The 13,679-nt window shown below is 36.7% G+C and overlaps 1 protein-coding gene across 3 annotated transcripts in view; it reads left to right on the forward strand.

Moving 5' to 3' along the window:
- The window catches only part of zbtb20 (zinc finger and BTB domain containing 20), a 121,547-nt gene extending 108,917 nt beyond the window's left edge, over positions 1-12,630 (forward strand). For all 3 annotated transcript variants that reach the window (XM_084373449.1, XM_084373450.1, XM_084373451.1), the window contains exon 4: positions 539-12,630. In XM_084373449.1, the coding sequence (XP_084229575.1) occupies positions 539-1,074 (536 nt within the window). In that variant the 3' untranslated portion in view covers positions 1,075-12,630. The remainder of the gene's footprint in view (positions 1-538) is intronic.
- The last annotated feature ends 1,049 nt before the right edge of the window (positions 12,631-13,679 follow it).

Here is a 13,679-nt window from a genome sequence, read left to right on the forward strand (position 1 = left end):
ACTTGTATGATACAACCCGCCCATACACAATGTTGTCAGTCTCTCCGTCCACCTGTTAGTGTGACTTAATTATTAATATGTTAATATTTTACGTCCCGTAATGTCAGCAGAGACAATTATGTAAAATGAGCCCGTATCTCAAACTGAAAAAATAGGGAATAGATTCATAAATAATTTGTTTCTTGATCATATGAGAATTAACATTAGTGTGTGTTTTTCCCATACTTTCTTGTAGCTCTACCTCTCTGTGTCTGCACATTCATTACTGAATTTTCATAAAAAATCAATTGTACAGTTTTGTAATAACTGCTGCATTATAGGAAAGCTTTTCTCACAGAGCATGCAGCATCAAAACAAAACTTATACAGGTTTGAATAATTCTAGCCTGAGGTATGTTCCTGTACTGGAAAAGTAACATCTCTGGCTTCGGGCGTCTACTGTTGCTGCACAAGTTTTTCTACATTTTGTACACCTAATCCTCAAAATATGTCTCTTCTTTTTTTTCCCCTTAATGCTTTTGTCTTGCATGTACATCCAGGTGAGAAGCCTCATCAGTGCAGCATCTGCTGGCGCTCGTTCTCCCTGAAGGATTACTTAATCAAACACATGGTGACACACACAGGGGTGCGGGCCTACCAGTGCAGCATCTGCAACAAGCGCTTCACCCAGAAGAGCTCTCTCAATGTCCACATGCGGCTGCACCGTGGAGAGAAGTCCTATGAGTGCTACATCTGCAAGAAGAAGTTCTCACACAAGACCCTGCTGGAGAGGCACATGGCCCTGCACAGCACAGGCAGCGCCATCACAGGCCTGTCGGGGAGCGCAGGTACCCCCGGCCCGGTTTCCATCCCCATCCCGATGGCTGTCCCCGAGCCTGGTGCTGGAGTGGTGGCCCTCGCCATGCCAGTGAGTGGAGGTGCTGGAGTAGGGGCTGGGGTTGGAACAGGAGTGGGTGTAGCCGCAGAAGCGAGCTGCCAAGAAGGGACCACCTACGTGTGCTCCGTCTGCCCTGCCAAGTTCGACCAAATGGAGCACTTCAATGACCACATGCGAATGCATGTCTCCGATGGATAAGTACTAATAGATAAACTTCTTTCAAAAAGAATGACAAATAAAATGGCACTAGATTTTCCTTTTCTTGTTTTGAGGTATGAAGAGTAATGAGTATAGACACTGGCACATTAAGTTTCCCAAAAAAAAAAAGATTTTTTTGTTTTTCTGTTATTCTAAAAGAAAAAAAAGATGGTGGCCTTAAGGCTTAGTAGTTTGATATTGATCTACTGGATGGATCCTAACTACAGGCCTCTAAATGTATGCTTTCCTAAAATACTGATTTATGTGTTGAACACTACCGAAAGGCCTACGAAAGAAACACATACACACAAACACACCTTTAGTGTAGATACGTCTGGATGAATATACACGTGCATATATGTTTGAGCGTTTGTGTATTTGCATGTGTCTGTCTGTCTGTTTGTCTGTGTGTGTGTGCGTGTGCGTGTGCGTGTGTGTGTGTGTGTGTGTGTGTGTGTGTGTGTGTGTGTGTGTGTGTGTGTACAATGCCATGAACCATAAATCATGGCAGTTGTGAACCCATACTGACCAGTTTGGAAACTATAGATGTCCAAGCTTACTGTGGTATAATTTACAACAACAATAACAAAAAAATCATCTGGGGTTGGGCTACAGATTCCCTCTAAAAATACTGATGGTCACAAGATTGCCTTCTTATGTAAAATAAAAAAAAAGGAGAGTAGTTAATTTGACAGTGGGTTTTATTTATTCCTATGGTATTAAGGGATTATAATGCAGCTGTTGTCAAGGTACCAATTTCAACCATTTTATTGAAATGTAACTTCCTGTCAGTGGTGACGGGGGCAAATATTTCTCATTATTATGTTTTGTAATTGTTGTCCATGCATTCTGATGGTTACGTTTACTAAATTAAGGGTGTGTTGACGAGACAGTATTTGAGCAAAAATATGTTTCTTTTTTTCTGAAGTTTGGAGTTTAACTCATTTGCATACACTGCCACTAATATCTTTAAAGACTGTTAAGGCTAGTAGACCTCTTCCATTTCAAAACACAAGAAAAAAAGAAAGATTCTTTTGCTGATGGTTTGTTTTTAGCCTTTGACATTCACAGTTCTGGCAGGCTGGCATATGCGACTAAACTCTCTCCTTCATAATTGCTGCTCCTCAACTTGCACCTGACTGTTATGGGATGTAGATTAAAAACAAGGATTTGTCACTTTAACAATTGTTTTTATTGAGTAACCTACATGGTTGTAATTTGATGATCCAATTGTAGTATTTGGGGTGGGGGTGGGGGGGTAGGATAGTTGTTGATTGGAACGGTGTTAAAGAGGGAGGGATTTAATTTGATCAAATGGGAAATAAATGCCATCCTCATCCTAGAACCCTTGTATAACCACTTCAATACTATTGCAAAGCTATTTCAGCAAGTGAGAGCTAAATGCATTACTCTGAATGTATTGGCTCTCCCTGAAGGCTCAAATGGCTTGCAACGTTTTGGAAGAAAATACAGTGTCAAAGCAAAACAAGTAGCTCCATTGAAATCACTCTGTTTGGTGATATACCACAAGTTGCAGACGGACGTTCTAGACAATAGTATACATTCCTGATTTTTCTAAAAACCTAGACACAGCATGTACAGAATCGATTTGGAAGCTAGTGTGCGCAAGTTGTCATCCATGCATCACATCACTTAAGGCTCATTTCTGATATTTGAATTGTTTTGTAATTGCTTTTTACTCGAAATAGGACACACACACACACACATGCAACTGCCTGCAACTGCAATCTGAAGGATTTGCTCATTTGTGTGAGCAAACACTTTCGTAGTTGTATTGTTAAAAGAATAACTGCGTGCAGCGGTCTCACACGGACCCGCTGCAGATTCAAAAAAAAAAAAAACAAAGTGCTACTTTGCACATTTTCTTAAAATGCCTGTGCTTAATATTTAATCATTTTCCTTAAATGAACTTCTATGATTTTCTTTTATTCAATTTCAAAGGAAAAAAAAAACATTTTTTTAAATCTTGATAAGTGGACTGCATTATTTTCTTGCATATATGTTGCACTGCTTAAACCAATAAGTGCACTACTGTTAACAGAGATATTATAGTTTTAGAAAAGAGGATTTTTTTTTTTAAATCTAACATTTGGTTGTAGAGTTCACATGTAATAGAATAGCTTTGTTTCAATTTATTCATTAGGTAATTCAGCGGTTCTTGGCTTTTGTTATTGCTTGCAGTTACCTACAGTATATACTCGTGCCGTGTTAATGCAAGCATTTATTTTTATTTAAATATGTACCATTACGTGTGCTCATCTACGTTTTAACCTTTGAATTCATTCTTTTATGGAGTCAGCTCCCTATAACAGTTATTCAAACGCATTTCTTTACAAACAGACAGAATTTTTCCTGCAAGAACATCCAAGCCAAACAACATTAACAGTGAAACAACAGTGAAACAGTAATAATAAACACAACTCCCGTCCAACTCCGTTGGCGGAGCTAATAATAATAACTATTATTATATTATGAATAATAATAATAATACATTTATAATGTGTGTGTGTGTAACATAAATGATATGTGTGTCCTAGAACAACTTTCTGTGGGTTTAAAGGTGTTGGGAGGTGATGGAATGCAGCTTCTTTGATATCTGTCTGTCAGTTGTACACAGTTGTGTCCCTTCCTTAGTGTTCGTATGTCTGTGAGTGTCTGTGTGTGGTATATAGCCTAATCAAACTGTTGATAAGTGGAATATCTGAACTGTAGGGCTTCCTTAGCAATATGCAACGCAGGTACTATGAGAAGCAGCTCTCCAAACCTTTTGGGCTGATGTGGCACCTGTAACGTAACTTGTTCTGAGATTTGATTAAAGCCGGGGTCAAGTGCTGTTGACCTCATCGTACCCGTTTGGAGGAGTTGTGTCCAGCATTTTGATGCTAAACTTTGTATAATTGCTACTAGATTTCCTGCGGGGTCAAGTGAGGAACACGTGAGGCCTGGAGAGATTCTGTATCCTGGTTTCTCTTCGGCTAAAAAAAGAAAACACTGACCCGCACGTGAGAAATACACAGAAAAAAAAGCGCGAGGCTAGTCCGCAGTAAAAGTAGCACATTATTTAACATTTGATTGGGCCCGTCTCCTATGGTGTGCATATAAGCCGAAATTGTATGGTTCCTGTTTGTAGCTGTTGTTGCCAGGATGGCAATATTGCCGCATGCTAGTGCTATATTTGTCTCTACACAGCACGTGGAGGGTAATCTCATGCCTTAACAGACAATGCACTAAATAGAATATGTAAGCAACTGCCGAGATCTCTTTTCCAACAGTACTGCCACATGTATGGCACACAGCTCATGACGTCGGTGTTTGTTGTCTGTTCAGTACCAAGTTAAAACACTGCCAAACGAACATCATCACTTCTTCGAAAGCAAAGGCAGAGACATGAATTGAATTGTTTCAGTGTAATGTATGTATTCAGTGATCTAGCATTCCTTCATGGCACCTAAATTTTACATATTTTGTGTAAACACATATATCAAATGCACTATTGACTGTAGCTAGATGAGTACAACCAGCTTTGTGGTATCATTGGTCTAAATAGTAGGTTAAGTAGCTCGATGTTGGTTTTTTGAAATATTTGATTTCACAATTACACTATCAATCGTTTCTCTATCTTTTTTTGTTTTTGGAATAACAAAAGTAGCCAATCTCAACGTGATCCGGATGAGGGCTAATAACTCGTCCCATTGTCAGTTGACTTCTTGTATCATAAGGTGTTTGATAGCAGACCGGGCTCGGAAGGGGAAGAACTTTCTCTCCAGTGTGTCATACCGTGCTATAGCATATACCCCAGGCTTTCTCCCCCCTGTTGCATTAGCATCACACGCCCTCTTCACTGTCCATAGTTATATATTCCTTATACTGCTTCAGCTACTCGTGGTGGTGCTTGATTCTCTTTTCTCAGTCGGTTGAAAAATTGTTGAAAAGTTGCAACATTATCCAGAAAATGAGTCCTTATCTCAATCGTGCTTCTTCTTCTAGTTGTTAGTTTTGAAAAAAAAAAAATAAGTCTAGGCTTTATGTTTGCAAAGTGTTTGCATATTTTCCAGAACAAAACATATTGAAAGTAGATAATAGCCTTGAGCCTGCAGCTGTTTGTATTGTGTTTCAAATATATTACTGTTCATGTTTTGTTTATCTTAGTGTAGAGACACAGGGTCTACAGTACATTGTTGTCCTTCTTGCAGTATGTTTAATTCATCGTTATACTTCTTTATTTCAGGCTTCCTCCTGCTTTTATTTTTTAACGGTGATCATAGTGGTGTTGTTTATACATACATAGCTTCACGCAGCTGGATAAAGGATAGTCAGTTATTGAGTCATATTTCACAGTGTAATATACTATATGCTTATATGCTTTGCATTGAGATGAAAACAAGGAAACGGAAGATAGTAATGGTGAGGGTCGTGTTGAGTAAGGAACAGGTTCATTTTATTCTGATAAGCATGTGTCTGTCTTCCTGTTTGTCTTTTTCAGTCTGTCTCCACACATTTTAAGTCAGATCCGTTTATTTAATCAAAGTCACAAAGTTAAGAGTTAGAATACAGAAAACACATGAAACCATTCAGATGATAACTGCATTTTTTTGGGCCTTTCTTCAGTACACATAAGAGTGAAATAGATAACTTCTTACAGATATACTATATATATTTAAGTATCACCATCTCCACACAGATGAAGAATACATTTTCAGATAGTTTGATAAAGCAGCTAGAGTATACAGTACCTTGTGGGATATTGGGAATATGCCTATCAAGTGCCTATCAGTACATACAGCAACTATACAGAATATTCATAGTTTTTCTCTCCTACATTGCACAGATACAGTATATACACAATGGTCTATTAAAAAATATACTATTTATACTATTACTACTAAGACCAGGTGGTTGTGAGTGCATCCTAAGAGAACCCTTTAAAAAACCTGAAATGTTCTATACATATACAGTAAAGGCTACATCTGCAAGTTTTATTTTTTATCTTACATTTATACATCTCGGAGGACTCAAAGATATTAAAATGCAATCACATTTCTATCCTTCAAATGAAATATACAAATAGGTTGCGTGAAAAAAGTAAATATTTAAAATCAAAATGACCGTTTTTTTCCTTTCAGGTTGCTCTTTCTCTCTCATTGCGTTTTTTGGTTTTTTTGTTTCTGCCGTTTGCAAACAAGCCATATACTGTACTGTATGTTTGTGGGGGGAAGAGGGCAGTGGCACTTTGTGAACAGCAGAGGGAGCTACACATCAACAGGAAGAGGTGAAGTTAACACGCTGTCTGCCACAATGAACGAAAATCCATGTCAAAACTGGATTTTTTTTTAAGAAAAATTGTCGGTAAATATAACCATTGTTCACATTTTAATGACATCTATAAGCATGGTGCTGGTTACTTCCAGTAACACACTGTTTGCAGGCAGCTGTTCTGATAGCTTTTCGTCCTTTGACCTTGATGACAGGCCCTTCCACATGCAAGCCGGTGCCCAATTTCCCCACAACGACCATTAAAGTTTTATCTTATCTGTTTTCGTACAGCTTGAAATTGTAAAGGGCAAGCAACGAGCAACGTGAAAGGAAGAGAGCGGTCATTAAACGTTAGACTCACAGTAGATATTTATAACGGCTACTTTGGAGGCAAAATGAGATTACAAATTGAAAGTTTTGGCAACACACACACACACACACAAACACACAGCATTCGAATGTCTTGAAGTGGTCGGTTTAGCAACATGAAAAATAAAATGAAAATATAGTAGAGTTAAAAAAACAAAACATAGTCAAGTTTCAGGACTGAGTGGCTGCGAGATAAAAGGTTTTTTTGGGATGGCTTATTATTCCGTCCCCTGTGGACTAATTACCACAGTTTTCTCTCTAACCTTCTCCAGCCTAGTTACTGTGCCAAATTTAGGGGAAAAAAGACACTTTTTTAAATTATGCCACTATTGTTAAATTAGACGTGACGACCAAGCAGTAAAATAAAAAAGAATCATTTAAGTGAGAACATGAACTTATAATATTTTACGACAAATCATGCGTCATACCAAAAGCGAGTGATTGCCTTCATTTTGAATCTTTAAATCCTCCATGATACATAGTTTCCAAGAAAATAGGAGAAAACAGCTATGATTAACAAAAGCACATGTTGAAGGCTTAGTTTCATATACATTTGATGTTAAAATAATAACATAGGCAATGTAATATAGCTAGTCCCTGTCATCCAACACAGGCAGCATCTGTTCACATTTTACACTCAGACATTCAGATTTTTGATTTTGAGCTTCACACACACACACACACACACACACACACACACACTGACACACACACACACAGCTAAACTAAGCTATAGAAACATCTAGATTCTATTATCACTTTCTCCGAACATGCAGTTATTACACTACCCTGATGAGGTTTTTAATAAAACATCATCGTCAGGTATCTACCATCATCAGATCAGTCCAAATGAAACATGCAGTCCTGTCTACACAGCTTTTTTCCTGTGGGGGGGTGGGGGTTTGTTGTTTTTGTTGGAGCACAAACTATATTTTGAGTGTCCCTAGATAACAGGCTTTCTGTATCCTTTTTTTTTTTATCGCAATGGTGAGGAGACTTGGGTGTGATTTAGCCTCTGAAGACTAAACTCTTTGTGTTCTCGTCCATCTTTTTTGGCTTAGTCCAGCTTGACGAGACGATTAGTTTAAAAAAAAAAAAAAAAAAAAAAGTGTGCGGCAGCAGCAACATGCATTCCTGTTCAAGTCCAGAACATTCCAACTTTTAGTCTGGCATTTGTTTTCCACACTTAACTAACCTAACATTTAGGAGGATTTCCAGCGCTTGATTGTTTTACAGATCTGTTGGATATTTGATTATGTAGTAGCAAACATTGCCCATGACATCAAAGTTTAGCATATTTCCTACAAATAGATCCCTTTTCAAAATCTCATCTCGCCACGAGATCACAAACCTCACAAGCTTTGAGCTCAGCTTCTGCTTGTGTGGACCGGTTCTATAGACAACATGCACTATGCCATCACTCTGTTTCTCTATATGTAGTTCTCCTTTTGATAGTGCAGACATGTAAAATAAATCAAAAAGAGAAGCTCTTCTTCGCCACGATGTTGGTCACCGTCTCAGCCAGCACGTAGTCTGCCTGCCACCAGGGACACGCAGCAGACTTAGATTAAAAATTTTTAGCACTGTAATGTTCCTACAGGGGCTGGTGGTGGTAATTAGTCAAACGGGGCCATGCTAATCATTAGGAGTCAAATAGGGGGAAAAAATCTGTACTAGACAATGTTTGTTTTCACAAACCAAAGAAGGGTTAAGATAATTTAAGTTTTATGGAGAAAATGATTTTGTATGTGTGTGGGGTTCTTACGATTGGGCTCGATTGCTACAGTTGTGTTTTGTTTGTTTTCTTTGTTTTTCTTCTCATTGCAGGGTGCTTGTGAAAAATGCATCTATGTTTTGTCACTTGATCGGTTGTTTATAGTTTTGTGGTTGTGTTAATTTGCCTATTGTAGACCAAAATAGATTTTTTTTTATAAGAAATGCAACAAAACATAAAAATGAATCTGACACAGTAGCTGTGATGTAAACTATCGCATGTTAAAAGGTTGTAAATGTTGCATTGTTCCTCTGACGAAACATAACACTCAGTAATCATTGGTTATGTCTTCTAACACACACATTTAGCACATCAGTGTAGACCTGTTCACCTTCACATTGGATTAAATAGTTTTGTTCTAGCAGTTTTATTCAAATATTGGCACCGTCTAATATTTTAAGGCTGTCCCTGAAATACTAATCTGACATTATTGTGACTTAGAGTACATTTAGCCATTTATACTTGAGATGGACCAAGATGTTAAGTTTGCACATATTTGTAGGTTGTTTTACGAAGCCAAAAAAAAAGGAAAGAGAATAACGATACACTCTCTAAGCAAATATCACAGTCGTTCATGTTCACTGAACATAAAAAAAAAAAGAAAAGCATCAGAGCCAGCCATCACTACATGATGAAAATTAATCCAAACCAAACCCGTAACATGAATTTAGATATCACAATGTGGTCCAAATATTTATGAAAGTGATTATATATTTTTGTAATAACGACACACATCATCTGCGAGCGGAATGTAAACCATTTGGCAAAAATCTGACAATATTTTATTACTGTAAGGTCTAGGTGAATCTGCTGTATATTTTTCATCCTGTGTGTTCAAAATAGGAAATTGAATTACTGTAATTCGGGCGATGTTTTGTACCTTGGGTGAAAACAGAATTTCTCAAAATTACAAATAAGAAATAACACGTGTCCTAATCAAAGCAGCTTAGGTTGTTTCTTTTTTTTTTTTTTTTTTTTTTTTTTTCTTGTTTTTCATCTGGCTTTCAGGCTTTTTGCTGCCATATCTTGTATGTAGATGCTTCTGTAAACATGCACTTGAGTTGAACTATGAGATGTGCTTATAAATATGTGTATATTTTGTCAGGCTCTTTCTGGCCTACGTTAGCTCGATATTTTATTATTTTTCCCTAAGAATACTTCTCCTATATAGCTATGAACTTGGCAGAAGTGGAGCTGTTGTAGTAAAGGTAGTTAACATCACAACTAAGCAACCCTGAAATATATGCTGCAGTAATGTGTTTTCAGTTTGTTTTTGATAATTTATGCTCCAAGTTGGTTTGTATTTTATTATTATTATTGTTATGAAACAAGCTTGTTTGAAATGTGTTGACTGCTGTTTTGAAATAGGGGATAAAGATTCTTTCTTTCTTTTTTTCTTTTTTTTTTTTTTCTTAAATGTATGTGCAAGGACGTTTTTTCTTTTCTTTTTTTTTTTTTTAATAATATGATTTGTCAAACACTGGACTGGAGTGAGTTTTCCAACATTTCCAAGTTGAGAGATGTATTTGACAGACATAAACTGCACAGACAACACCCGTTAGCACAGATGTGAGCTGACAGACAAAAGCACATCCTCCCAGCTGTACAGGGGAGGGTGACTAACATGGCCGCCATCCTCCCGCTCAAAATAGGAGTCATTTAGATGTAAGAAGTTGAGACATTTCCTTTGTGCTGGTTAATTGCATTCATTGGGTGATGGGTTATGTATAATAGGAAATATTTAGTAGGGTTTTTTTCCTTCCAAATTCTTGCATGGCATCGACTGGTGACAGATTAATTTTTTACTTTCTTTTCTGAAAAAGAAAAATCTCATGAATATTCAGAAACAAGAATCGTAAAGGGATACCACTCGACAGCTATCCAGTTATCAAAATCACCTGGTGTGTTCTTGCTATGGTAGAGCAGATATGACAGTTGAGTCTCATTACACCAACCACCACTTCTCAAACCAGAAAAGAGATTTGCACTAGACTTATTTTGGTCTTCTTCTATCAAAAGCAATATAATTCACTAAACACATTTTCAAACCATAGTATGTGACAGTTGTCGTAAATGGTGATATTTGACATGTTTTGATTTGTTTTTTGTATTCAAAGGTACAGAATTGGTCACCTTTTTTAAATGACATCCACATGTTGTTGTTCGTAGCAGGGTCTCTTTCTTTTTTTCTCCTTTTTTATACCCAGCAGTACCCATGAGTATTAGTGTCCAGATTTGAGGGGCATTAAAACTGTTGTTTCCTCCTGTGATTGTTTTGGACAAATCAAGCAGCTCTTGCAGGTCTGAAGTGAGAGACGGGATGTATGAGGGATGGAATCATTTCCCACGAGTCTTCATCATGCAGCCGACAACGTTATTTAAAGAGAAACACAAATACCAAAAGATAACCCCAGCTTGTCCACTGTCGTGCACACCTTTCCTCCTTAAAAATCTTCTCTGCATATTTGGTCACTTTGAGTGCTTTTTTGCTGGGATGTTACTTAAAAAAAAATGCTTTAAAGTGAAATAATAACGCTTCTTAGAGGAAGAAAAAAAAAATCCGAATGCACCTTTTTGTCGTACAAACACAGCATTATTGGCCACGTATGTAGAGAATCCACCAAAATGTATCATACGTCATCCTTTTTCAACGAGGTCACTCACAACAGCAGTAATTACTGACCTTAACGTCGTTATTTTGTTGATGGATAAATGTAAATTTTCTCAATAATTCACAAATGGCAAAACTTCTTCACCATTTTATCTGGATGTAGTAGCTTTTCCTGTTTTCACCGCTTTGTGGTGTTGTTGAAAGATGTTGCGGTTTGTCTAAATATGTTGCGTGTTAGAGGAAGCATAAGTATGTGCCTTCTTGTAATCTCCTTGGTGAGCTTGTTATTATTGAGAAGCTGAAGCCAGCCAATTGTGTTTGCACTAAAACCAAATTGCTTTTGTGATGTAGACTATTTAAGCAAGCTTGTTGCGTCACTTTAACCGTACAGTATGCATGAGGGTGAAATTGGTAAGTCTAGGGCTAGAGCTCTCATCTGTTGACCTGTAAACCAGTGCAGCTTAGAGGATCTTGTGAATATATCTTGGCTTAGTTTCACATTCAGTTTTCAATTCCATCTCCTTACTCATCAAAGTTTGTCACAGTTTCAACGGTTCAAAACGAAAAAAAAAAAAAATCTAAGAAAAAAATGAGAAAAAAAAAAGCAAATAACACATACCATGAATACAATACAGCTTTTACTTTCACATGCCACAGTTAGAGAGTTACACAACTGCAGTAGAGATATTCATTTCTCTGAATCATGGGAATGCATGAGTATACGAGGTCGCCTCAAGACTATTGGTCAAATTAATTTAGGTTGGTTGTTTTTTTCTTTTTGAAAACTTGTATTTATTACATATTTTGTTGACATCTAAGAAAGGCCTACATGCTTTGAGTCTTACAAATGCACCTTATTCATGTCAGTCCATGTGGGGAAAAAAAAAAAGAGGCTGGCAATGTAATATCTCTGATTTAGCACCTTACTACACAGCATGTTTTCACTTTATGCCAGTTTAGCTATTCTTCCATATGTATGAGTTCAAAAATAAAAATCTCATTAATTTGTGAAATTTGTTTCATGGGATGTGCCAAAGTTTGGAGGCGATCTCCCAAGTGTTTATGCTTATCATTTTCTTTTTCCTCCTCCTTCAGTTATAGCAATGGTATGTCAAAACTTTCCTATAACAGTGTGTGGAATCAATTTATCTCAGCAAACAGTATCATTACTTGCCATTTTACAATAAGCCCTGTATTTCACATATATTTACCAGTGATGTGTATTTGTTATTATAAAGAAAATAGCCGTAAAAGCTTCATTATGTTACATAATATTGTGACTTTTTTCGAAAAACTGTGAAGACTTATCTTGCATATACTTTATACAGAAGTATTAAGCCTTAATACAAAAGACTAAAAAAAGTGTGGAAGAATAAACTGATTGTTGCTAAGTAAGGATGATTTTTGTAAATGTTACCAGCACTTTTTTTGTAATTTTCACTCTCTGAGGTATTGTACAAGTTCAAGCTGTTTGTGAAGTTTGATTATGAAGGAATAAAAACTAGTACTTTCCTGTACTTCACAGAAAGTCTTGTTGCTGTTTTATTTTTCATCTCTCTCTCTCTCTCTCTGTCTGTCTCACTCTTGGTGGGTTTTCTCATTAATATATTCTGTCTAGAGAGACATACAGACAGTAACCTCTTGGCTTCAAAAGTTTATGCAGCAAAGCTTCGACACGTGACCCTTCACATGACTGCACTGCCAAAATCTACAAACTGACTTCCAATGAGTGCCAGATAGATAAGATCGGCGACTACATCACATACAGTTTGAGTAATTTCTTGAAAATTCTCTGATTGCAGCCTGTTAAATGTGAATATTATCTGGTTTCTTTAAAAGTAAACTGAATATCTTTGGGCTGTGGACAAAACAAGACATTAGAGGACGAAACACCGATCGACATTTTTTAGTATTTTCTGATATTTTATTAATCAATTGAACAGCTAATTGAAAAATAAATAGATAGATAGATAGATAGACAGATAGATAGATAGATAGACAGATAGATAGATAGATAGATAGACAGATAGATAGATAGATAGATAGACACTTGAGGACATCATCTTGGACATAAATAAAAACTCAACATTTCTCACTATTTCCACCACATTGTATAAACCAAACAACTAATCGATTAATCGTGAAAATAATTGCCAGATTATTCATCATTAGTTATATTAGTTGTGATCTATTACAGTAACTGCTGACTATTTTGATATATGATTAATCGATTCGGGGATGCTTTTGTAGATTTTTTGCTTCTTGAATGTGAGTATTTTCTGGTTTCTTTACTCCACTATGACAGTAAACAGATTTTTCGGGAGTTGTGGAGAAAATGAGACACTTGAGGACATCATCTTGGACTTCAGGAAACACTGATCAAACAGCTGCAATGATTAGTTGTCAACTGTTAAATTAATCTTAATTTTAATAGTCTATTAATCGGTTTGAGGTATTTTTTTACCTATGAAAAGAAAGTCAAAATTCTGTGATTCCAGATTCTTACATGTGAATATTTTCTGATTTCTTTACTCCTCTTTGACAGTAACTACATTTCTTGTGTTGTGGACAAAATAA

The sequence above is a fragment of the Pagrus pagrus genome (genome assembly GCF_965226575.1).
Source record: "Pagrus pagrus genome assembly, chromosome: 14".
NCBI classification, from domain to species: Eukaryota; Metazoa; Chordata; class Actinopteri; order Spariformes; family Sparidae; genus Pagrus; species Pagrus pagrus.